This window comes from Martes martes (genome assembly GCF_963455335.1).
Source record: "Martes martes genome assembly, chromosome: 5".
NCBI lineage: Eukaryota > Metazoa > Chordata > Mammalia > Carnivora > Mustelidae > Martes > Martes martes.
This window is the reverse complement of record NC_137892.1, coordinates 60483883-60510535: the sequence shown is the minus strand read 5'-3', so window position 1 is coordinate 60510535 and position 26653 is coordinate 60483883. Positions and strand designations below refer to the sequence as shown.

Genomic DNA, 26653 nt, shown 5'->3' with positions numbered 1-26653 from the left:
TGAAAGTTCTCTGCAGCTTTAAAGCTTGACTCTGTTCTCCAGTGTGCAGTCCTAGGTCCCTGCACACTGTGGGATGAATGGTGACTCATTTGATTGGAGTTTAGCTCTGGAGCATACATTTAATTCAGTTTCTTTCCCCCCCTTCAATAGTTCTGCCCAGCATCCCTGTCATGCACAGGCAAAATCTTTACTTTCAGGAGAGATAAATCGTCACGAATTTGAGAGAAGTAAGTCATCTGGGACGAGGAAATAGCAAATATATGGCTAAATTTTCAATTTAGAGACCGTAAGCCCAAAGAAAGAAGGATTCCTCTTACCTGAGATTAAACAACGCTTTTAAGATTCTCCGGAATTTGAAATACAGCTGATGTTTACCAGTGGTTACTTGCACCACAGTTTTAACAGAAAGGATCACCAACTTATCTTTTGGAGTGCAAAATCAAAGTCTTCACACTTTTCCTATGATGATTTCGGTGCTTGTACGTAAGATTAAACACAAAACCCCCCAAAGATCTGGCAAATGCCATAGAACAATGTGCTTTCATAAGGGAAGCATTTTGGTTTTTTTCCTTTAATTTTTTAACATTTACACATTCTTTTCTGAACAGTTACACAACATAGATTGAGCCTGCTGAAGTCAATGGCCAGATGAATATAGTTACTATAAATGATTTTCCTCTAAATAAAAGTCCTAGATCCTGGGAACAGAGCAGGTGCTAGCTGCCAGTGAGAGGTATGCACAGATGGGACCATTACCAGTCAGTTCTGCTGCTAGTAAGCAAGCTACAAGGATAGAAAAGCCGCACGTCAGAGCCCCTCGGGTACAGTAAAAACTTCTTTTCCCCTTCTGCCAAAAGTCTCAGTCCTTTGAATGTATCTTCTTTGGAGTGTCTATGTGGAAATGTTCACAAGAAGTCTAAGTAAAAATCAGATACCATTTTCCATTAACATGTTATTAAAAATTTAGCTCTACTATCCCCGGTGAGAAGTGATGAATTCAAGCAAATGGTTTTGTTATCACTTCTGGGCTTTATCATGTGAAAGAGAAAATATGTTTCTAAAAATAGGATGACCCCTGTCATTTTATTGCTATGGTCTAAGCAGCTGGGGCTAATGAATGATTTTCTGTATCATCAAAGACACGTCAAGAATTTCATCGCAAGCAGTTATTGCAGAAATATACTGTGTTAGGCCTTAGTTGAAGTATTTTTCCTAAATAAAAAGTACAAAAATACTTCTCACTAAAGGTAACTGAGAAGTTGTTCGATTTGACATAGCATGAGGACACACCTTTTTTTTTTTTTTTTTTGGAGACAGTACACTTTGTGATTCACAGGAGAACTTGGATCAGACGCAGTTTAATGAAAGCTCTCAAATAAGCAATTTTATTCCTATCCATGACTGCAGACATTTACAAAACCATAACATCTGAGTTCACCTTAAAAAATAACTTATATAAAGCAGTGATATACACAGCACAAAATAGTTCAGGGAGGGGCAGGAGCAACTTTTAATAATTAAAATGTAAACGTGAAAAAAAGGATGGAATAAAAGTCCCTACTTATTTCTACTTAAGATGTCATGTAATAATATTTTACAATGTCCTGTGGGCCAATGTATGTATGTGCATATGTCCATATAACATACACATATGCAATACATTCTTTTTCCCACACATATACATACACAGATAATTATTTGCAGTTCAGTTTAGGGCAATTCTAATATGCCGCTCTGTACAGTTGTTTGAATCACGTTTGGACCCGCTTTCTTCAAAAAATAGGGGAGAGAGCAGGAAATAAAAAGGTTGGTTTGGTGTGACTGAGATTCCTTTGTTTAACTGTACACTGTGATGAATAATTTTCTTCCGTAGTAGTTCTGTGAAGGGCTGACTCACTGTGGTTTTCATGAGGAGACTTGGTAATGGATCACACACTCATTGTCATGCTAGGGGAGTACTAGAAAGAAAAAAGAATCCATACTTTAACAACAATTCTTTTACAGGCCGCTAATGTTCTTCTTGGTAAACAGTAGTAACTATGAATTTTAATGTCTTAAAATCTTTTATGCTCAAGCTTTTAACCTCATATAACATAAAAATAAGAAGCTATTAAAAAAGTAAATTTAAATGGAATTGACTAAGTCCTGAAATTTTTAATATTTCTGTTGGAAAGCAACCAGTCTCCTCCTTTCCCTGAACTTAGGTAGTTGATAATGGCCCAGTCCCTCAGTCTTTTCTTTCTAGCCACATTCATGTTTTGTGGGCATTTGTAACATTTTGGGTAAATCCAATCCACAATAAAATAAGTATGAGGGACAGTCTCATGACCTACCAACTATGTAAACTTGGAAGGTTACCTAACCTCTCTGTGTTTCAGTTTCCTCACCTGTAAAATGGGTTTAATGATATCATTTATTTTAAAGTGATTTGGGGGAGATTAAATATAAAAACCTTAAAACTACGTATTTCTTGAATATGTAGAACGTGTTCAGCAAGTGTTTAATTAATAGTGTAAGGGAAATAAAACAAAACAAAAAACAACTCCCAGCTGGCCCGCAGAAGTTCTCATAAAGCATTTAGAGTGCTTAAGAAACTGACCTATACTTTAGGATATACATGTCTTCCTCTAATCTGTGGCTCCAATTTCAACCCACAATATTTTTAGGGTGGGAGCAGGGGACTCTGTTAACACATTACTTGTCAGTTTGATGAAGCTTACAGTTGGTAAAAGGTGAGGCTTTCAGAAATTTGGAAAAGAGGTCTCAAAAATTATTGAGAGGAACAAAGAGCCATTATTGTGATAATTATGGCAATCTAGGCATATTCCCGAGGAACAGACTGTGACAGAAAAGTTCTAGAGCAACACTGTCCAAAAGGACTTTCTTCAACCATGGATGGGTTCTATAATCTGTGCCGTTCAACAAGGAAGCCACTAGGCACATGTGGTCACTGAACACATGAAATGGGCTAGTGTGACTGAAGAACTGTAATCTTAATGTTATTTATTTAAATTTAAATATCCCCATGTAGCTGGTGGACACCATTTTGGACAGCACAGTTCTAGATTGCCTGAGATGTGGGGAGGATCCCAAATGGTAATGGTCGCCAGATGAAGAGAGTTTTGAGATGAAAATGTCAATGTAAACCCTTAAATATTTTAAATATTTTGTTAAAAATATTTGGTGAGGACCTGGTAAGGACCAGGGCAAAGGAATTCCTATAAGCACATTAGTAACAAGGGTGGCTGGGTGGTTCAGTTGGTTGACTGTGGGACTAGTGCTTTCAGCTCCAGTTGTGATCTCATGGGTCATGGGGCCCAGCCCTAGTTGTTGGGCTCCTTCCTCAGTGGGGAGTCTGCTTGTCTCTTTCCCTCTGCCCCTCCCCCCACTCTTTCTCTCTAAAATAAATAAATCTTTTTAAAAAATGTTAATAACCACCATGCCTCATGGAAAGAGGCCCATGAAGTCAAGAGGATTGGTCTCAGACAGCAGGGCCTTCAACAGGAAAAGTGATGATCCTGGGAAGTGGAGTGTGAACTTTAAAAAGAGATCAGGCAGAACAGAATGAAGTGAGTTCTAGATGAGCTGAGTTACTACAGGAACCAGAAAGGAGCTATAAGGTGTGTACTGAGAATTTTACAGGGAAAGCAGGATGTCCTGAGGAAAAGCACAGGGTGACAGAAGTCTGGACAGAAAGTCGTTAGGGATCAATCTAGGGCTTAAACCCAACCCCACATTGATCCTGAATAAAGGTGAATGAGGAGGCTTAAATAATGGGCCAGTGGACCCTTGGGGGATGATTATTCATCCTTTAAATGCAGATCAAATCATAGAAAATCTACTTGTTAATCAGTTAATAGCCTCAAATTTCCTTTCAGTATAAGAAAGCTAAATTATATATGCTACTGACTCTAATGTTGGATTATAGCGAGTAGGGTGATAAAAAGGGGAGACTTCCAGAGAAGAGAAGGGGATTTGGTTTGACAGAAGAACCTCTGCCTTTACCCTTGAGAGTGGCAGCAAGAAAGCAGAGCAGAGCAAAGCAAAACCTAAAACCCAAAGCAATCAGACAAAAACTGATGAAATGAGCCCACCCCCTCTCCCCGCCTCCGTGCCTGGAGGATATCCCCTCATTTCATCAGATGAGACCATGCAGATCTCCCACTGTAGATAGCAACAACAAGCTTCAGTGAGCTATCTACAGCCTTTGACAAAACAGAATTATATTTTGATATTTGATCTTTAGGGGTAAGAATAAACAACAAGAAAATACATGGATACCAAGGTTTTATTAAAAGTAGAAAAAATTAAAGAGTATGGCAAAGTGGGCACAGAAAAGTTTAATCTAGGCTTTCTATAGCTACTGGTACAATAAGAATGGTGATCCAATCAGTGTTGCTCAATAGAACTTTCTGTGATGATGGATATGTTCTATTCTGTGCTGTCCAATATAATAATCATTAGCCACACATGGCTACCAGACTCTTAAAATGTAGCTAGTGTAAGTTAGGAACTGAAAATTTAGCTGTATTTAATTTTAATTAGTTTTAAATTTAAATAGCATCACTAGATCATCAATCATTGTTTTAAGAAAAAGATTTTGTGGGTCTATAGTGCCAGGTATCTAAAAAAAGTAAAAGATACTGATGCATTTCAGAAAGGACTTCAAAGGAAGTTTCTGAAAAAAAAATTTCAGGATAAGTCAGAATTAACTCTAGTGACCATCTCATTTAATACACATCCTGAATAACTGAGACCTTAAAAAGTAAGGGCCGACTCTTAATCTCACAAAACAAACTGAGGGTGGCCGGGGGGGGGAGGGGGGTAGGGAGAGGCTGGGTTATGGACAATGGGGAAGGTATGTGCCATGGTGAGTGCTGTGAAGTGTGTAAACCTGGCGATTCACAGACCGGTACCCCTGGGGCTAATAATACATTATATGTTAATAAAAAATTAAAAATTAAAAAAATATTCAGTCAGAAAGGATAGAAGCATCTGCTCCAAGCAATGCAGCTCAGAAAAGTTAGCAAACATCTAATATAGTTTAATTTTTGAATAGTACAAGTAACTGTTATGTGATGCTCTAAGTGGATCAGGTACAGTATGTGTGTAATGTGCGGGCATCTATACGGGTGTGATGTACGTGTGTAATGTGCAGGCATCTATACGGGTGTGATGTACGTGTGTAATGTGCAGGCATCTATACGGGTGTGATGTACGTGTGTAATGTGCAGGCATCTATATGGCCAATGTGCCACTTGCACCGCTCAGGTTGTAAACTCCTCATCTGCAGCTGCCCTTTATTGAAATGGCTTCATCTACGTAAAATAAGGGAAAAATCACAAAATTTCTAGGAAAACTCACAGAATGTACACGTGAAAAGGAATTCCGTTATTGATTATTGTTCTTCAAAATATAGGAGAAGTGGCCTACAGTTTTCCTAAAGTAAAGGAAGAGTAGGTGTTAAATGGCATCTCCTATTCAGAGACCTAGAATATTTCTAGGTGCTGGCCTGAGACCTCACGGCAATGTCGCCATCGTATTGCTGCATCCATTCAGGATGGCATATTGTGATATTTGTGCTCAATGCTGTGATAGGCGGCTGCCCCGTTTCCAAACTATTCTGTGAGTCTGGGTCTCCTTAATCAGATGATGTAACGGCTCTTACAAAGTCATTAACTCTCTGGGTTAGCAAAAATGAACAAACAAACAAAACCCTAAAGGTATAATTTCAAACATGTACTAATTTATTCTGACTTTTTATGTAAAATAGATTTTGAAACGGCATGCTTTGGTATAAACTAGAGAATCTGTGATTTTCCCCTTATTGTACACAGCTCATGTACCGTGGAACCCACCGCAGAGATCCATTAGGTCTTTGCACAATGTGCATAAGCTCTTATTTCTATGCTTCAAGAACACTTCAGATCTCACTGTATTTCTACTGCTAAGCATCTCTCTATATTTTCTCTTCTCTTTTTTATTTATTTGAGAGAGAGAGAGAGAATGAGCTAAAGAGAGAGCATGAGAAGAGAGAGGTCACCAGGAGAAGCAGACTCCCTGCCAAGCAGAGTCCAATGTGAGACTCAATCCCGGGACTCCAGGATCATGACCTGAGCCTAACGCAGTCGCTTAACCAACTGAGCCACCCAGGCGCCCTATATTTTATTTTCTTAATGAGAGATAAATAAAGAATAGTGCAGCTACCCTGAACTAAACTAAAGTGAAATAGATTTAGTGTTTATGTGACTGTGTAAAAGAAAATTTGGGTATACATTTCTTTATAATAGAAAATGACAAAAGGGAGTAAGGTAATAGAAGATGACCTATCACCCTGTTTAGAATTCCTATTAGATACCATGATTTTTAATACCACTTTTACTCAGTTGATTATAGTTCAATGCCATGGAGAAAATATTCTGCTAGATTAATTCAAGAAATAGGACTAACTGCTTTCTTTACTGCAGAAACACGAAAAACTACTTTCCGAAAGCAGCTTTTTTGTATTCTTGATTTTCAAAAACAAACATCTTACTGAATTTGAACACTAGGGGGCATGTTTGTTTCTTGAAATAAAGGTCTTGTTTACGATTCCCAAAAAAAGGCTGAGTAGTGTAACATTTGATTCACATTTTTCTGTGTGTTGCATGTTGGCACTGCAAGGTTTCTGACTTTGGGTTGGATATTTTGTTTCCATAAATATTAATTAAATGAACTAGCATGTGTGAAGTGACTAGGATAGTGGCTAGCACATAAAAAGCATTCAGGAGATGTACTCTCCCTTCTCAGGCCTCCTTCTGTGGTTTAACTTCAAGATTTGACCAACAAACCCTCAAAGGATAGACTACTCAGAAGTAGGTGCTTTTCAGAGTTATAGCCATTTAAAAAACCACTAGAATTTACATGTTCACTCATCCAAAAATGTTTTCTTTTTAAATTCGTTAAGTTCTATTTCTCCTAGGTTACAGGAAAGCTCACTCGTGGATACCTAGCCTATTTACTTCTTTAAAGCCCTACATTTGTCAGCAGGGAATGTGCTTAGTCTTCCTTTCTCATCTTTTGAAAAGGTCTCAACAAAATGTGTGGTGATGTGATGCTGGAAGCCATAGATGACAATGACATCATTCATAACCGAGTAGAGCCCTCACCGGGCAGACAAAAGAGTGGAGCAGCCAGTGTGGACCTGCTTCCAAGGCTGCACTGTCTCTGGGTGGTGGGAGAGGTCCTCAGTCGCCATCCAGTTATTTTTCCTCTGGGGACTTTTCGGGTGGGGACAGGACAGAGGGAGGGGAGCGGCAGGGAGGGAGCTTTTGTTTTCTGCTAATTCTGTACAGAGTCTGGCATTTTACCTTCTTCTTGGCTTCTGGGATAGTGAGGCTGGGCCAGGAGTCAGGGATGGGAGGAGCCCTGCTCCAGCGGCTCTCTCTCCTCAGCACACGTTCACAAAAGCATCTGCTGTTTTGCACGTGCCGAGTCCAGTTAAGCTTAAAGGGTGAGGCTTGTGTTTATCCCGTGGAAAGAAGTGTTTCAGGTCCTGTTATATCGGATTCTTTGATCCCCACAAAAAGCTATCAAATGCCCGTTCGGAAGAGGCAGCCCTCCGCTGACAGATAAACAAGGCAGCAGTCCTCAGTGACAAATCTGGGAAAGAAGGAAAGGGGAGAGGGGAGAGGTCCTCTTGTCCCTGTCCCTAAAACTAAAGTCATGTGGGACCTTTTTAAAAAAGTCTTCTTCTCCAATCCTAGATTAATAATTTCCTCTACACTTTTTTAAAAAGCCCGGTTTATATCTATTATAGCACCTGCTAATCTGACATATGGTTTAATTAGTTTTGTAACCCATTCTTCCCATCAGATTGCATTTGTTGAGGTTAGGGATATGTTATATTTATCTCAGAATACTTTGTTCTTAACCAAGCACACTGCATATAAGAGGCTCAAGAAATGTTGAGCTGAACTCAATTATTATATACCCCACTGAACGATACCATTTTATTGTTGAAAGAATTCACAGAAAAGGAAATAAATGTTTCTAATTAGATAGAGTGAACATTAACTGATTAAAATGAACTAATTTGTCCATAGTCTTAAAACAAACTAAATTATCTCAAGAAGAATTCCTATAATCCTAAGCATCATGACAAACTACGTGGTTTTTCTTCCTATTTCATCATGACCGATGGGCTAATCTTTTGATTTTTTAATACAAATTTTTACATATACATTCTTTGTCCTCACTAATCATATATATATCCTGCAAATAAAACAAAGATCAGTATAATTTTACTTCCAGTTTTAACAGAAGTAATGTTTAAAAACAGGGGAAGTCTTAGCCCACACAGGCGTATTAGGCTGGAGCTTGTTAGAAGTGAAAGAAACCACAGAACACTTAGTCTGAGGTTCGAAGCAGCCATTCCATGCACAAGCAGATATGTTATTAGCCGCCGCTTCACATTCTTAGGGTATCATCTCTGGTAAAGGCTGAGTTAGGGCAAAATGAAGGAAGTTTTCTACTCTGATTTTAATGATAGCAATCCATATGTGGGGGCACTGATCCAATGAAGATGAAATTGGTTTGGATTCTGAAATCCTTTATGCTGTATCCAGATTCAGTAGTTCTTAGCAGAGCACGTGCATGAGCATCACTAACTAAGCTTTTTCATTTGCAGGTATGACCAGTCCTATTCCTAGAAATTCTGGTTCACGAGGTCTAGGGAGAGTTCTAGGCAATTATATTTTAAAAAATTCCGTAGATGTTCCTAATGTGAGATATCAGGTTAAAAAAACCACTGTAGCATGTAATAACTCCTTGAAAAAAGACACCGTATTGTCTTTCTCATCTCTCCAGTGTGTCGCCTGTCGCTTTGGCCTGTGGTAAGTGCTCAGTAATTGTTCAATAAGCGAATGAATTTTACTGCTTCTTGTTTTGCTCCTGTCTACTTCTGTGGAGATTATGGAATGATAATGCCTTTGCTTAACACTGTAATCATACTCAAAAAATGACTCTGGTATCCAGCTCAGGTTAAAAGTAAACAACAGGTTAATAGACCACCAATACTGGCCTTCGGCCCAGTGAGGTCTAGTGTGTGAAGTAAAGACATCTTATAGAGAAGATTCAGAGTCTTAAGGATAGTACTGAGAACAGACCTGGTTTTGCCACGAGTCAAGACATTTTAGTAACGTGAAAACTTGTAAAAACTATCAAATATGCAACCTGTTTCCAGCATGTTCCTTCATAGTGGATGTTCTCTATAAGAAAATTAGTATTATATTTTTGTTTTTGTAACTATGTACATAGGACAGGAGCAAAAAAGAAAAAGTTAATTAAAACAAATTTTTCCAAAGAAATTCCACTTAGTTTTCTAATTTTTAAAAGATCAACCTATTAAGCTCTAGGTAAACAGTCATAATAATGGCTTTATGAATATATTCCAATAGAAAAGCTTCAGAAACAAATTTTGTATATAATAATGTAGTCAAAGGAATACTTACACTCTCACTCTGAAAAGGATTTAAGAAATTTCCCCCCATTTCGCCATCATCCCTTGGAGTGCCCGGTTGATTACTCAGGCTCATATTATTGGGAGAATTCTGTAAACAAGATTTAGAAAACAAGGCATTGTTGAAGATTTTAATTTCCCTCTTGCATTATACTGTTTCAAAAATGGAATCTACAGCAGCATCTCTAAGGACAAAGCAGACTTATAATTCTAATCTCAGACTTCTACTGTGTATTCTAGTTCATTCTTTACACCTTGACAAGTACTAATGCTTTCCCAAATGGAAATTAAAAAACAAACAAAAAACCCAAAATAACCAAGCACAAATGTTTTCTTAGTCTCAGAATCAATATTTATTCAATTTCCCACCCTCAGCTTACAGAGTTCTAGTACTGCATAGAGTTTAAAAAACATTCCCAGCAGGGGCGTGATGAAGAGAGCCTACCCACTGATCAGGCATGATGGGACAATGACCTGCCTTGGTAGTTTTACTAATCAAACTTCAAAAGGTCACTGTTCCAAAACATTTCCCCTTAATACGACATGTGGTTTGCATAGTAATACTCTTTCAACTATTTTTTTTTTTTATATGAACCATAGGAAAAAAGGAAGATGGTTAACAACTATAGTGAGGAACAAGAGAACTACCTTAGGACTTGCGAATTCAATATGCACTTGCAGAGGAAGAGGAGGCTCAAAGCAAATTGCTTTAGAATCTTTTCCTTTCATTAGTTTAAGAGTAGATTTACATGGAAACTTTAAGATAAAATGGCTGATATTAGCAACCTAATGAAACCCTAAGTTAGCCGCAGATTGCTTCATATTCTACATAAATTTGCTAGTCTTGTTATTACGGTGTGATTTTAGCTATGGGAGGTCATCTGCTACTCCCCAGCAGTAGGAAATACAGAATGGCATTGCCATACAAAGCATGTTCACACGATATTGTGACTGAGGGACTCTTTCCACGTCTAATTTATTGACTTGTAAAAATAAACCTCAAGGTTAAAAATTTTTATTTGTTATTTTAAGTGGAAGAAAGATTGTAGGTTTCTTTCTGAGCCATTTCTATTCCATATTCTTTTTGAATAAGTTCTAGATTTTTAAAAGAAAATTGCTCTGAAGATTCTGACTTAACTAAAACAAAGTTATGTCATAAAAATTAAAATTTCATGAATGAGTTATTCCCAGAAGAATATGTGCTGTTTTAGAATATGGTAAAACTGTAAAGCAGAGACAGGTAGATGAACTGGTGGAAATACAGCTTATATATTGTCCTGCTGTGCACCCCACAGGGAAGATCTGAGAACAAGGATCCTCTGAAGTCCATAGGAGCTCGATTTGCCAATGAACCCCAAGGGCTGGGGAACCACAGTTAATAGCATAAAGAGGATTCTTTTTTTGGATAAATTTTTCTCTCAAAATGTTAGTTTCCCAAATACACAGAAAAGCAACTGTACTTTCAAATGAACATGGATAACTTTGTTTCCTTAAAAAAAAAATTAAGTTACATTTAACTAAGTATTATTTTATAGCTCCTTAATGATTAAGGTTATTCATTAGATAATCAACTATACTTTGGAAACAGGAATGCTAATGCTGATTTAGTTCAAAAAGAAAGCCAAATTTATAAAAATGTAGTAATATTTAGCCAAAATCTCTTCGGTGAAGGATTTGTCATTTTATACATAATGAAGAAATTTGTAATTTCAGAATAAAAAATAATCTAACATATATATGAGGGTATTTAAGGATACACTTGGAAGCTTCCTCATTTCTGTATAACACACACACTTCCTGTGGCACCTGAGGTGGCCCGGAGATGAACAGTGCATCTCTGATGGATTTGGGGTGCTCACTGTCTCTGCTTGCATGGTCCCATGAATCATCTCTTAATTTACAATTTTGGAAGTGTAGCTAGCTTCAAATCTAATTTCTGTCTCAAAATGTGGATTTCAAAATATTCAAAATTTGAAAGTAACACTGCATTAGTATTTAAATACTTTTAAAACAGCTCTTTTATTATTTCTGTTTTCCATGCAATCTGTTCATGGCATGGTGGCTCAGCAGTATAGACTTTTTTGGGGTGGGAGGAAGATATATAAGTACATGAAGAGGAGATTAAAGGACACATTTAGCATACAAAACAGCTAGTATCAGGTCTCTGAAATTTATTCTTATCCAGCTCCGTGGGCATATCTGAAAATCTTCAAATGATAGGGCAAATTTGTTTTTTGTTTTTTTTAACCTAAAGTTATCTCTGCAAAATGTGAAAGCAGAAGTTTCTCAATGGGGAGTCTTATGGAAATTGTGCCGTCCATGATTAAGGAGTGACCTGATGAGGATATAGGCCAAAGGCATACTTAATACTGGTGTCTAAGGAACAGCTAAGATAGTGGTTCCAAACACCAGCCCAGATCAGGTTATGAGTGTGGGTGGCAATGAACCGTGTGTATGTTACATTTCGCTGTAGCTGTGTTTGTGTGCAGAGTTTCTGGTAGATTTCATCATCAAGGCAAGAACAAAGGGCTTAAATCAGGGTTACACAAAAAGACTTAGATCAGTCAAAAAGGTGCTCTGATAGCTTGAGCGCATAATTAGGGATAGGGAGTACAAAAGAATCCAAGTAAAGATCACTTTTAGCTACATTAGGCATTTTGGTTACATTTTTTACTTCAGTTAATGTGTACTGTATTTCCTACCTATACTTTAAGAATTTAGCTTATGAAAGTATTGTTATATTCCAACAATCCCAGCTTCAAGGGATTTTATTACGTTCTCATTTACCCTTTCTTCTAGCTGGAATGTTTTTCCCTTAACATGACAACATACCTGAATGTTACATACAAGCGTATCCGTGTGTGCATATGCATGTGCCTGTGAGCACACACACACACACACACACACACGGGGGTTTCCTCCGGCAACACATTCAATTCTCTTAGAACCTCTGTTCTCTGATTTTATCTTGCAAGCATACTTCCATATCATCTTTTTTTAAAAATTTACATATCATCTTTTAATTAATTAAATTATTGTTCCTTCCTCCACCCACCCTCAGAAATTATTCCAAACTTTTTCAAACTGCTATTAAACAAGTGCTCATTTATAGAAATTTTGACTGTGCCCATAACTGGAATAAAATAATACTGACATTATCTGAAGCCCTCATGAGGTGGACTTTGAATTGATTTCTCAGAGACTGCCAATAACAAGTTTTACAGAGGGTTATTTTGACTCTGCCAGCCCCCCAAAAGAACAAAATTTCAGTCATGGTTCTCTCAGGGGATACAGCAAGCTAGAACCCAGGTCACACTGGGAAGATGACAGGAGCACAGTTGTCTATTAGCTGCCCTGTGATGGGTGTGGGTGGGATCTTTAACTGAAACTAAAGTTCTTGAGTCAGAAAGCTTCAGACTGAAAAGAGTTCTTTGATAAATTATTAAGCATGGTATGATCAGATTTGGCCTTCTCTGACACAGTTTTTTTTTCCAAATTCAAAAATACAAATGTTAAGTATGTTCATGTGAACTGCAAAACTTTTTTAGATGACCTCCTTCTAAGAAAATAAACCATATGCTCTTCTCCACTCCCAACTCTAAAACAACTCCAAGGGAAAATATTTTTGTTCCACTGATTAAATGGGGGGCTTCTCAGTTGCAAAAGGGATGAAAAGAATTTCACATTTGGGCTTCTAAATTACAGATGAATTCTGCATTTTTGAGAAATATACACAGGAGTTTTACTAGATAATCCTCAGTTGATCAAGAAATAATTTTAGAACTCTTCATTTGGAGTTTCGTGCTCCTTTTGCCATTGAAACAAGTGCTATCACAATGCAGGTGACAGTGTGAGTTCCCAGCCTTGCCCACAAAACATAGTCTGATCACGAAGAGGAAAATACTTAGCATCTGTAGTGTTTCAGAGCTCCTAGCATATGTTCATACTTGACTCTCAACAATTTTGTGAAGAAGGCAGGGAATGAACTACAAGCTCTCATTTAAAGCTAAGGAAACTAAGCCTAAGAGAAATTAAGTACCATGTTGGCCCAGTTTGTAGGTAGTAGAACCAGGTTTTCTGATTCTCAATTCAGTACTCTTCATTACCTTATATAGGAAAAGAATAAAATAGAGTATATTTACAATAAAAAGGTAGAAAAAGAGTAGAAGTAGTACTAGTAAACAACATTAAAAATGGAGTAAGAAAAAAAAGAAGAAACAAATTTTTAAACATTTAAAAAATGGAGTAAGACACTTAAAAAAATACGTAATACTGGCACTCAATAAAATACAGGTTTAATTGAAGAACTAGGAAGGTGAAGCTGGAGACCTAAGAGGGATTTTGAACAAAACCGTTGAGCGGTAATTGTCACAACTATCTTACGATTCACAAGTAAGAATGACTAGAAAAAGAACAGGATGAAAAGGAGTGAGCCAGGACACAAGAGAAAAGGGAAGGGAGTTTCTTAGGATAGCTGGTCTTGTGTTGGAAAAGGAAGAAGGTGGGGAAAACGGAGGTAGTGATAATGTGGACAGTATGGAGTAAAAATCTGAAATAATTAGGCTGTGAGTGGAATGAAGGAGGGAGAGAAGGGGTGTACACATGATGCTGCTGATTGGAGGAAAAATGACCACAGTGTAGTGGAGATGCGAGACACACCAGTGGTACATCACCCAGACAGCCTGGTTGGAGCCCAGGACCAACAAGCCTGGACAGGAGGCAGTGCAGAAATGAGCTGCGTAGGACCTCATCTGAAGGCAGATACAACTAGTCATTCCTAGTACATCGTTAAATGACATGTTTTGGGGGGGGTGGATTTTTAAGTTAATTGAAATGTATTTAGACTTTGCTTTGTAAAAGTTTTTCCTTATTGTCTTCGGTCTCCTCAGTTACATTAAGCTTCTTGAGGGCAGAGATCATACCATGTTTATCCTTGGCTTTTCAGAGCCTGGAGTAATGCCTTGGCGCAATAATGTTTATTGAGTGAAGGAACTCCTGCCTAACCACTTGAGGACAGAATTTATGTTTGTATTTAAAGAAGTCTTTTATATCTCCCCGTGGTGCACAGGATAATACTCAGGACACAAAAGTACACATTGGGTGGTCAATTAATGCTTAAAGAATAAGCAATACATCACCAGGTGAGAGAATGTTATCCACAGTGGGCACAATGTAATGGAAAAACTTGTCTCCAGAAATAGGAGTGGGAAAATGAGCACAGAAGGAATAGCAATAGATCTGATATGAGGACAGATAAGAAGATGGTATTTAATTTGTCATTATGAATCTAGTTAAAAGTTCTAAAGTGCTCTATGAATAAATTACAAAGAACTTTCCCATAGGTGGGAGGGGATGGGCTAAATGGGTGTTAAGGAGGGCACTTGTGATGAGCACTGGGTGTTATATATGTAAGGAATGAATCACTAAATTCTATTCCTGAAACTAATATTACACTATATGTTAACTAACTTGAATTTAAATAAAAGCTTAAAAAAAACCCAAAGTACTTTCCGATATAGTATTTTGTTTACATCTGTCTAATGTAGAAAGTTGTGGGTAGTGAATGGAAATTTTAGAAAGATGATGGTAAGCAATCTGGAGGATCCTACCTTCATGTAAGATACTAGAAATGCTCCTCAAACACAAAATTAGAAATTTTATTGGTGACCACAAAGCACAATTCAGCGAGTATCAATTCTCAGATACCTAAGAGAGCATGTACAATCATGGTCATCTGACTTGTAAGGGGGCTTCCCAGAGAGATGGCTCTAATGGAATTATACAATGAATCTTATTTCAAAAACAGGCTTTTTGCAGGTTTTACCTATTTCTCACAGAAGTAAGCTAGTGCTTATTATAAATATGTATCTATTTTAAGAAGAGAAAAAGACCTTGCTGATTGTCCCGAACCATAAATATCCAAAGTGCATGTAGCACTTGTGAGGCCAAGCAGCCAAACAAGGTATATATGATGTCAGAATGCCAGTTCAACTCCCTCTCTCTCCCTCCCTCTCTCTCTTTAGCTTGAAGTCTTAATTTAAAAGGTTTTGTAGCCCAATCAATCTTACTGTATTTTCCTTGGCACCAGGAATTTTACATTATTATACATGAATATAAATTAGAAGTAGGATTAAAAATGAAGTTACCCTTTAATGAATTTTGGTATTTATTGATATAAAGCAGACTTCTAAGAGAGTCATTCTAATGGTAGTTAATAATTAGTTTTTATCAGCCATTCTAAATGTATTTTTGACCACAGAGAACTATTTTAAATTCATTATGACCTAAAAAGTATTTAGGTATTCTGAAAAAAATATAAGGCATCTTAGCAGAGTATTAATTTTAAACACTCAAACTATTGGAAGGAGGAAAAACACAGATACATGCTATTGGAAGGCTCTCTTTCCTACTTGTATTATTATAATTTTCTTCTAATTACTTTCCTATTCTATTTTGGGGAACTAGAATAATGATTGAGAAGATCAGCATTGCCTAATAAAGGCTTGGAAGACAAATGAGATATATAAATGCAATGCCCTTATATAACAACAAATTCTTCAAATTTACCTCTTCTCATTTTGCTCTAGACTTCTTTACATTTTCAAAAGATTATCTATATTATGTCAATTTGTTTTATAAATAAATTACATCATAAAGGTAATTAAATTATTATTTGGGTATCAACTGATCATGTATATAGTATGTCCTATAAATGAATCTTACCATGTTAAAAAACTCATTTTACCCCTTCCTATTATATGCATTAATATTTTTAACTTCTACTTAATTATATGTGGACCTCTACTTTCAAATGCTTGTTCAAGAACAAAATTCATAAGGCTATTCTAATAATTTTAGTAAGAGTCCCATGTAGAATAAAATGCAAATAAAAAAACAACACAGATGATATATAATACTCACCTTGGAAATACTGTCCATATCTCCTGAGCCTGAAACAAAATATGAAAAGAAAATCTTTATTAGGTAATGATTTTGTATATAAATGAAACATTCCTTTAACATAAATAAAAAGAATACACTCTTTGTATTTTCTAGTATATATCTCCTGAATTTTTTAATCTTAAAAATTTTTAATCTTAAAAAATTCCTTTTCTCTTATATTGCCTGGTAAATAAGTATCATCTGATGGCAAATGCAAGGATGGGTTGTACCTCTAGCTCCCCATCATGTTTTTTTATTTTTGTAATGGCAGAATGAAGAAAACTATTGTTATCCTATATTCCTGAAAATGAAAATATTAGATCACTTCTAAATCCTATTCAATTCAAATTTTTAAAAATGTATGTACATATGTGTATGTATATAGAGAACAAGAGAGAGAAATATATTTTCTGAAATGATACTTCTAAATCTGATAAAATATAAAATGGACATCTGCAACAATGTCTAATAATATTCTGAGCCATATTATATGTCAAATTAAAAATTTGACAGCAATCAATATTCACGGCAATCTATCAAAAGTAAGAATGTCTTCAAAACACACTATAATTTTATGTTGATTCATAAAATTTATAAAATTTTAAAAATTTTTTACTTTTTAAAGATTTTATTTATTTACTTGATAGAGAGAGAGATCACAAGTAGGCAGAGAGGCAGGTGGTGGGGAGGGGGTAAGCAGGCTCCCTGCTGAGCAGAGAGCTCAATGCGGGGCTCGATCCCAGGACCCTGAGATCATGACCCAAACCAAAGGCAGAGGCTTAACCCACTGAGCCACCCAGGTGTCCCAGAATTTTTTAAAATTTTATGTTGATTCTTGGCAGAAGTGAACAATCAATACTAATTTCTTGCTTAGGAAATGGAATCAGACATTAGATAACAAGGAACGATGATCAGACCTTTGTCACAATATTAGATTTATTTTTAACTATTTTAACAATTAATTTTCTTGGCATAAAAATATTATATTGTTTTAATAGGAAAACAGTAACAGTCACAAAAAAGTTAGTGCTTACAGACATAAATTATTAAATATTGAATGTATATATGTAATTATGTATATATAAATATGTGCAACAATGTTTATTATAAAAGTAATAAGCCACATGCTAAGCCTATGTGAAACTCTTCTGCAAATTCTATTATAGGGAGTAATATAACTGAAAATCTTCTAACTAGATCAAATGTCACCTTTTGTGAATAATTTTCAAATGGAAAGATTGGAAAGTGAATTATATTGCAATAAAGGAAAAAATAAAGTTTTAGAATAAGTGCTGCCCAGTAGAGCTTTGTGTGATGATGGAGATGTTTCTCTGTGCTGTCCATTAGGTAGCCAGTAGCTATGTATGGCTATTTACATTTGATATGTGTAGTGCAAGTGAGGAAGTAAACTTCACATTTTACTTAATTTTAACTTAAAATTAAATAGTCATACAGGGCTAGTGGCTACCATAATTGGAGAGTGCAAATTAAGACTTTGAAATTTAGGTAAAATAGATACGTATGTAAAATAAGTATGGACCTTAAAAGCTCAAAAATCTATCAACGTGTTACAAATAATTTCTTGATTATTGAAGTTACATTCCTTTTCAGAGTATTAGAGGATGGCATTTGGTTGGAGTTGTGAAATCTGTGCATAACCTAAGTTACTTGCTGGCATAGTTACTCCAACCTAAGTAAAAGGTGGTCCTTTTCCAAAAGAAAAAAAATTTATCATAAGCTTCTATCTCCATTGTCAACTTTTAGCTTATGATAATGTTACTTAAACATATCTAAACATAAATGCGATTGTTTTTTGGTTTCGGTTTTGCATTTCACCTTGAAGCTATTTGGCTTCATTCGGTAAGAAGGCATCATTACGAAGTCCATGTCCAACCATTAGTCACAGTACTAGAAATCAGCTTTATGACAAATGCAGAGTATGTTCCACTGTTCTCTCTTAAGAGAATCCTTCAGATTATTCAGAATATGATTACCGATTTTATTTTTAAAAGAGATGAGAGTTAAAAATATAAAAACAAAGTTAAGAAATTCCTGCAGAGAACCTAAGTTCCTCTGAGACCGTCTCTGCACCTTCAGAGACAAACCAGTTGGGAAGATACTGTAGTCCTCCAGGTGAGGGAGGCAGGATTATGTGCCCAGAGCAGCAGTATCTCCTTTTATCATAAAACACCCAGGCCTTGATAGGTTATAGTAAACACTTATGAATAAGAGCTAGGTGAGAACAATTCTACACTTTTGATTTTCAAATGATCTCCAGTCATCATAACCTATATACTGCCAAATATCAGTCTGAGTTGAAAGTTGCAGCATTTAAAAATAGATTGTTGTATATGAAAGCACTGTGCAAACTATAATATCCACTATGTAGAATTAAGGTTTTTGTTTTGATTTCTAAACATCAAACTTAATATCCTTACCTAAAGAGCCATTCATGTGATGTGACTCCATTCCTCCTAATCCACCCATGGGACCATCTGACCCGGGACCCATTGGAAACTATTTAAAAAATGAAGAAAATTACTATGATCACATTGAAAACAACTGTTTATCTCAATGTTACAATATCTAATCTTTAACATGAGAAGATACTTCCACAACTTATTTTCATTTTCAAGTACCTGAGGTTTTTTCCAGCCTTAGAGATTCTCAACTGGACCACCCCACTTCCCTCATACCATCTTCTCCAGGTTCTGGAAATTCAGGCTAATCCTCATTCATATCCCAATTATTCTTCAGATATCCTCAACTAGAAAGTACATACATTCCAGTGCAAATGAGAAGATAAGTGGTCTTTCCTACGCTGTTGACAGATTTTGCTATTATAAACTAGAGATGATTCTTAAGAAGCTGCTAAAAGTATTGGCTTGTTAATAAGAATAACTCAACATTCTTATGTCAACATTAGTATTTTTCTTAGCAGACAAACTATCCTTGTTCAAATGACATAATAAATAATTTCGTCTTGCAGGTTAAATACATTTAGCTCAGTGTATTGAGGGGGCAGCTCAATACAGTTAATTCTTGGCAGTCTCAACTATGTCAGTGCAATGACAACTGGACATTCTACAGCAGTTGTACTTAACATTTTTTAAAGTAGTGGGATTATTTTATTTTCAGCTGGAAGCCCAGTACGATACAGATGAGAGCTGACCTACTGTGGTAGAGCAGGTGAAGAGGCCATGGCCTGCCCACTCAGTCTTTTCCTTATCTCCCCGGAATACTCCTAAGGAAATCTAAACCCCGTGTGAAGACAAGTTACCTATAATTAACTTATGTTTGCAGTTAAAATAGCCTATCGAAAAACACTTGCTCTTAAAATTCTCCATGCCAAAAGCATCTCTTCCATGTTGTATGGTACAGAATACTGAATGTGGTGTGTCTGTGCACAGTTATGTGTGCAGATGGGGCAGTGGTGTTCTGTTAGTCATACAGCCTTTTGGGAGAAAAACAGGTGCCCTCAGCAGACAACATGTAACTGTATATAAGCTCTAATCTCTATCTATCTATCCCTGTTGGTTTGGAAATAAGATGGCTTTCCATCACCAGGATCATACAAACCACATGCTTGTACATTTTCCCAGGATAATGACTACAATTTTGTTGCCTTCAAGCACACAGATTGATTTTCAGTAAACAACTTAGAATGAATATATATATATATATACCTCAAATGATAGCTTAAAGAAATTAACTTTGAACTTACTGTTTTATTCAGCTTTTGTTAAAAGCATTGTTTAGATCTGGGCTGAGAAACCTGTGCTGGCAAGGCCAAGACCCTCTGAACCTACCTGGTTCAGTCCTTTTATCTGGCCCCTACAGTGTTTTCAAAGACACGAAGATTATCGGTATGTACCCTTGAAGCACATAAAACTACAGACCTAGCCCTCAGCAGGCATTTGCTTTTACTACCTCTGGCAGAGATGAATGACATTTGAAAAAGTGACACGTTCAGCTTCTACTTTTCTTGGATCTCTTATTTTTATATCGAGTTAGAGGACCAGAATGAAACATACTTGGATGATATCAGCTTAGCTGCCCAGAGAAATGTCTTCAGTACCATAGGCTTTGGGTTTCTTCTCTCACTCCCTCCATTTCAAATATCAAGTTCTAAGATATGAAATTTGCACTATGAAGAACTTTTCTGTATTTTTGCTGGATTTCTACAATGAACATTGTTATCATAATTCAATGTTCATTAAGATCACTGTGGAAACACCTTTTAGACTATACTCACAGGAAATTGTTTCTTTTTTCCTGAAAACCAATTTATTTGATTATATAAAGAGAAGAGTGATAACTGAAGGCAGTACTGCTTCACAGAAATATGCAAGCTGCAAATGCAAACTTACATAAGTAAATTTAGATTTACTAGCAGCCATGTTTGAAAAGTAAAAAGAAACAGGTTAATTTTAATATTTATTTTATTTATCTTATCAAAATGATCATTTCAACATGTAGTCAACATAAACATTTTAATGAAATATTTTATATTATATTTTCATACTAACGCCTCAAAGTCTAGCATGTATTTTATATTTACAACACACTTCAACTGGGACTGGCCATGTTTCAAGTATCAAAATAATGGATGGATGTGTTGTCTTCACTGCTAGGAAGCTCAGTTATAATAATTATTTCATTCCTGTGTTTTGGTATACTTACATAAAATTCCTTTTATGTCTTCTAATTTTTATTTCATTTTAGTGACCTTACATTCATATATACATATATATATCTATTAATTATACCCTGTTATAAATATTTTTTGTTTATACGTAGGTCTTATAGATAAATATTCTTCTTTAAGCTTTTATGGAAAAATCACAACCATATGCTTTATTAAGAACACCCAAATTCTTTATGTAGACCTGCTTCATCTTCATATTTAAAGTCCAGATTTCAAAAATCTAAAAAAAACAAGCATATCAAAATTCCTAATTTATTTCAAGTTAATCAGGATAAAAGAAATAACCACAATGAAAAAATTAGTGATACTAAAAATGAGGTAAATATAAATGATTATGTATTACCTGTCATTTTCAAATATTATTATTAAGTATGTAAGATTTGAGATAAAACTATGCACCAACATTTTATAATTGATTAGGTGCAGTTTTACATTTAGGTCATATTGATATGAAATCTTTTGTTATATATTTTATGTATTACGTTTTTTTCAACCCAGAACCTAGAAAGGGTTTGATTTTGGGGGGTATCTGATAAGTTCCTGGATAATACAATAGAAAGCTTAAATAGTATCTAGGAAATGGAATGCACTTTAGAGTTTGAGCCTTCAACTACATTCCAAAATTTATTAAAAGTTCATATTTACATTAGGTCTGTTAGGTCCAGGAGGTACTGCATTCATTAAAGTATACATGTTGTCTCCAGAGTTGGTTGAATCTGAAACAAAACATTATGTAATTAATATCTTTCTTTATAATTTACACCCAAGTCAACACAAAGTAATAATCAAAGATCATCTGTGCACATACACATATTAATAGCTGTAGCACTTGAAATAGTCATTAATAATGTTCAGAAACAAATGCTTGTATGTCATTTTCCAACTCAGAAATTATCATTCTGTGGTTGTAAATGGGAATAGTTACCTAATATATTAGGAATAATCACTTGAATAACTCAGATCGAAAGGAACATTACTTAAAAAATCTAAAAAATTACAGTAAATTTTTTCTTTAAAAAATATGGCTACTTTGAGATTTCACTACACAATTTGTATGTATAAATATAACAAAAATATCTTAAAATTCAGATTCAGTAGCTTTTCAATGTTCATTATTTCCTTAGGTTTCTTATATACCAATTTAAAAAACAGTTTATTTATCTAATAATTATTAATAGTTGGTGGAATACCCTTGCTTAATTCTAAAAGAAAGAAAGTAGGACAAGACTATAAAATTGGAATGAAAATTTCTCTTGCTTGAAGTAAAAGCCAGTTTCTTCCTGTACAACTTTCGATGAATTTTTTTTCATGCATTTTATTCTTGATTCATTATAGTAAAAGCAACTATAGTATATATCCATAGAAAAATACATAATATTTTATATATTTTTTAAAATTTACATTTCATGTCTATTAGCTAATTCTAATTAAGTCTCTGAGTACATGTGTTTTTATAACACATTACCTGGAGTGAAAGGCCATATATTTTACATTTAGAAAATATTTTCCTATTTTCCCACAATTGTACATTTTTCTTAAATATAATGTATTGGGCCTTTCTATTTTGAAAAAAAAAAAGTACATTTTTTGTACTGATTCAAGGCAGAAGATAAAATTAATTTGCTTTCTCATGGCAATAAACATAGAGTAAGAAATGAGCAACTAATTTTCCTTTTATTTTGTAATTGCTTAGTAGACATTAAAAGTTTATTATTTTAATGGATACCACGTAGAGAGTAGGTTAGATATCATTTATCAGTTGTTTGTAAACAGTGATCCACAAATCTAAATATTATTTTTTACATCTAGATTAATATACTGCTGAAAAAGCTGAAATGCTCACCTCAGATCTCTGTCTGTTTATACTAAGTAAGGTCCCAATTGACTTTTGTGCCCTTGACTATTTTTATAGCCTTATGTACATTATACTCCTCTCAACTCAGGCTGCTGGTTCTTTCCTGCATATGATCAACCTTTTAAATCTCCGTATTTTTGTTCTTACTTCCTCCACTGATCTTCAGTCTCCATCTACTAAAATTCCACTCACTACTCCAGGCCCACCGCATATGTTACCACTTACATGAAATTTTGTTTTCTGATACTTCCAAATTAATGAATGCTCCCCCATCATTGAATTCCACTTTGCATTCTAGTTAATATTTTGTCTTATTCTTCCCTCCTGCTTCCAACAAGATTCTAATAAGTTCATTGACAGAAGGAAAGATCACATTTTATATTGTGTGCCTCAGACAATAACTATCTGCTGAGATTTAAATAACGGAATACACTTTATCCCATAAAAATGTATTTTTCAGAAAATCTTGGATTGCTTCTTAAACATAGGAAATCTTCAAATGGTTTCTCATCTTTATTAGCCTTACTAACTTTTTAGACTAATTTTAGTAGTTAATTTGGCAAGAAAATGTGTTTTTTACTTTGTATTTTAAATAGGTAGAAAGAAAAAGAAATTTATTATTCTTCATGTCAATCAAAACCATAATTTCATCTAAAAAACACAGAGGAATAAGGTTGCATTTTCTAGAAAATACCTAACTTCTTTTTATATACAGAGGAACTTTATAATAAAGTGTATCTTCTGGCATCTATTTTTCTGCAGGGAGGGTACTGGCTTCAAATTGGAGGAATGACTGTGAAAAGAATGAATCCACAGGAGTACGCACAAGGCTAGGAAGACATACTGCTGGCAATTTCTGGCTTGAAAGGATGGAATGTAATCAGATTGCTTATCACCTGCAAAGTTTAGCAGTTTCTCCGAAAATTTTCTCTTAGATTGTAGTGAAGTGTTTATTAATCACATGCTACCTTCATAAATTAAACATTTAACTTCACCATACAAGAATGCAAATGTGGGCAAGATGTTCAATTCACATAATTGTATCTTGAATGAATTCTGTTTCAGTTCAATGAAAATGCTCTGAGGACAGAAATCCATGAAATATTTATGATATATTCCAAAGAGTTAGTGAAGCAAAGCAAAATTTTGCGTTAATTATCAAATTGATGCTTTTCAAAATGAAAAAGATTTAAAACTTAAAAATTACTATTTATTGGTATGATTAATGATATTTAATTCCAATCTTCCATATGTCTTAGATTTCAACAAACCAACTAAGAACATATGAATTGAACAGTACAACATAATTAAAAATTTTTCCTAATTACAAAAATTTCCCATCTATTTCATTACCTAAAGTTAACACTCATAAAGCCCTATTTCTTTGTTTTCTACTCTCTACATTTCTGTGTTATATATATTTTAAAATAAAATTGGGATCATATTATATTGAATCATGAACATTTATTGTCCATTAAATTCTTTGGTTATAATCTTAATGGCTATACCATACTCCATAAAAAATTAATTTATTAACATCACTAAAATTGGATTAGGTTTGAAGGTTGTAATCTATTATTTCACTATTAATTATGACAAGTGAGAACCCCTCCACATAAATCTTTGGTTGTATCACTAATTATTTCTCAGAGAAGGATTATGGAGGCAAGTGGTATGAACTTTTTCATGGTTCTTGATACACGTTGCCAGAGCTGTTCCAGGGAGGGCTGCACCAGTGTCAACTCCCACCATTGGAGTCCTCAAGAAACAATGCGTTTAATAGCCTATACTCAAGTCTTGAAAAAAAGGATAAAGCTATTTAAAATCATCATGTTAATTGATAAAATATTGAGGTATTTTAGTTTATTAAGATTAAAAGAAAAAAAACTTCCTGTACTACATAGTGAATCTATTAGCTAATAAATCCATATGGACGTGTAAGCACATCTACACCCACCTTAGTAAGATAATGGTGGATCTTATTAAATCTAATGGACACATGTATTTCATGTGTTACTCATGCAGAATTTTTCTAAGTTGTGAGATTTGGATTTTTTTTTTTCACAGTCTCAAGGAATCTTTTTGTCAGATAAATTATTGGGCAATTCATAGAGATTAACACCATTTTAATCCTGATTTTATCTGTTACCACAACAGGGATTTTCTACATGCTGAAAGTAATTGGACAATGGTTATTTGAGAACCCTGTTTCTTCCTACTTGCTACCTCTAGTCTACTTCTGTTACCATCAATGAGATAATGAATACTACTAACCTTCCGTCATAACAATTTTTATATTTTGTTATTTACTCTATTAATCAAATGCCCGTGTGGCTAGTGTGATTACAATACCTGCTGGACTAGGCATGATGGGTGTTCCTGGTGGCCCTCCACCTCCTGGAGGACCCTAAATAATTATACAAAATTTCAGTAAAAATAAGGCATTTCATTAAACAATATAAGGAAAAACAGAAGAAAAGTTAGACTTATCTATAATAATTCAATTTGAAAATCACAGAGGAAATATATTTTCTCCATAATTTATTTTCTTTGAATGCACAATCATTTCAATATTATGCAAAATATAATTTAGCTTAAATACGTTGAGACTGTTTTGACAAGTTTCCAAAAACAATGAGCCTGTAACACTGATTTATTATTCATGACTTAATCACATCAGGTATAATGAGGTTAAGGAGAAGTCATTTATTGGGGCCTTTACAAATCCATACAACAGCATCATTCATGGGTATTTGTGATTTAGTTTATTGTGGTTTTCTTATGCTTCACATCAGGGTTTTTTATAGGAAGCTTAAAACTCTAAGATTCTCGTATGTTTAAAAAAAACACACTGATGCTATTTCTTTCTCTATTGGTATCAATTATAACACTTCTAAAGTATTGAACCTTCTGCTATCACGTCAATTAGAAATAAGAGGCAATGTTGACTAATGCTGTGGGTTACTAATCAATCTGAAATGGAAATTAGGTGATTCTAAGGTTGATTTAGTTATTTCAGACAACCAAAATGGATAATTCAGGCAAAGGGTTTTAGAAATTTTCAGATGTACCATAATTAATCTGGGTAAATTACTAAGTGGATAAATTTGTACTTCATTCTGAATGTGTAGACACAGCCCACTAATTATTTCAAGTGATATATGTATTTGCTATTTAATAAGCAACTTAAATTTCCTTTCAGATAAAAGTCTATAATTTCATAAAATTATATATTAGGCTTATTCTCAAGTGATTTAAGAAAAAAAAAGGTTTTACCCACATGTTCTTACTTTTGTTTTTGCTTCATAGAGAATGTGAAAAAAGTTAGATCTTCTTAGTTTGTACAGCTTAAGAGGACACTGAGCACTAAGTTCACAGGTCCAAAACAGGGTGGGCTTTTACTACATTCATAAAACATTGATTCTAAGGGGGAGTAAAATGCTCATTGATCTTCTTAAGCCCTCCTTTTTTCCTACCCCAGTTAGCTACCACCTCCAAAATTTCTTAGGCAAAGGTTTTCCTTTCTTACCATTTTATCTTTTCTCTTCTGATAGGCATTTACTCCTAAATATTATTACAATGTATCTTTCAGGGTGGTCTTGAGATGTAGCAAGGAGTATAATGTGATGATGGTTAAAAGATCATTTGT

The 26653-nt window shown here is 34.9% G+C and overlaps 1 protein-coding gene across 4 annotated transcripts in view; it reads right to left on the bottom strand.

Annotated features, from left to right (window-relative positions):
• Positions 1-581: 581 nt before the first annotated feature.
• SSBP2 (single stranded DNA binding protein 2) overlaps positions 582-26653 on the bottom strand; it is a 298558-nt gene continuing 272486 nt past the window's right edge. For 3 of the 4 annotated variants that reach the window (XM_080804678.1, XM_080804680.1, XM_080804681.1), the window contains 6 exons: positions 25357-25411; positions 21795-21865; positions 18880-18958; positions 16421-16449; positions 9492-9590; positions 1310-1958 (listed from right to left, as the gene is read on the bottom strand). In XM_080804678.1, coding sequence (XP_080660804.1) covers positions 1929-1958; positions 9492-9590; positions 16421-16449; positions 18880-18958; positions 21795-21865; positions 25357-25411 — 363 coding nt within the window. In that variant the 3' untranslated portion in view covers positions 1310-1928. Of the gene's footprint in view, positions 1959-9491; positions 9591-16420; positions 16450-18879; positions 18959-21794; positions 21866-25356; positions 25412-26653 lie in introns of all 4 variants that reach the window. The other variant, XM_080804679.1, reaches the window with a different exon arrangement.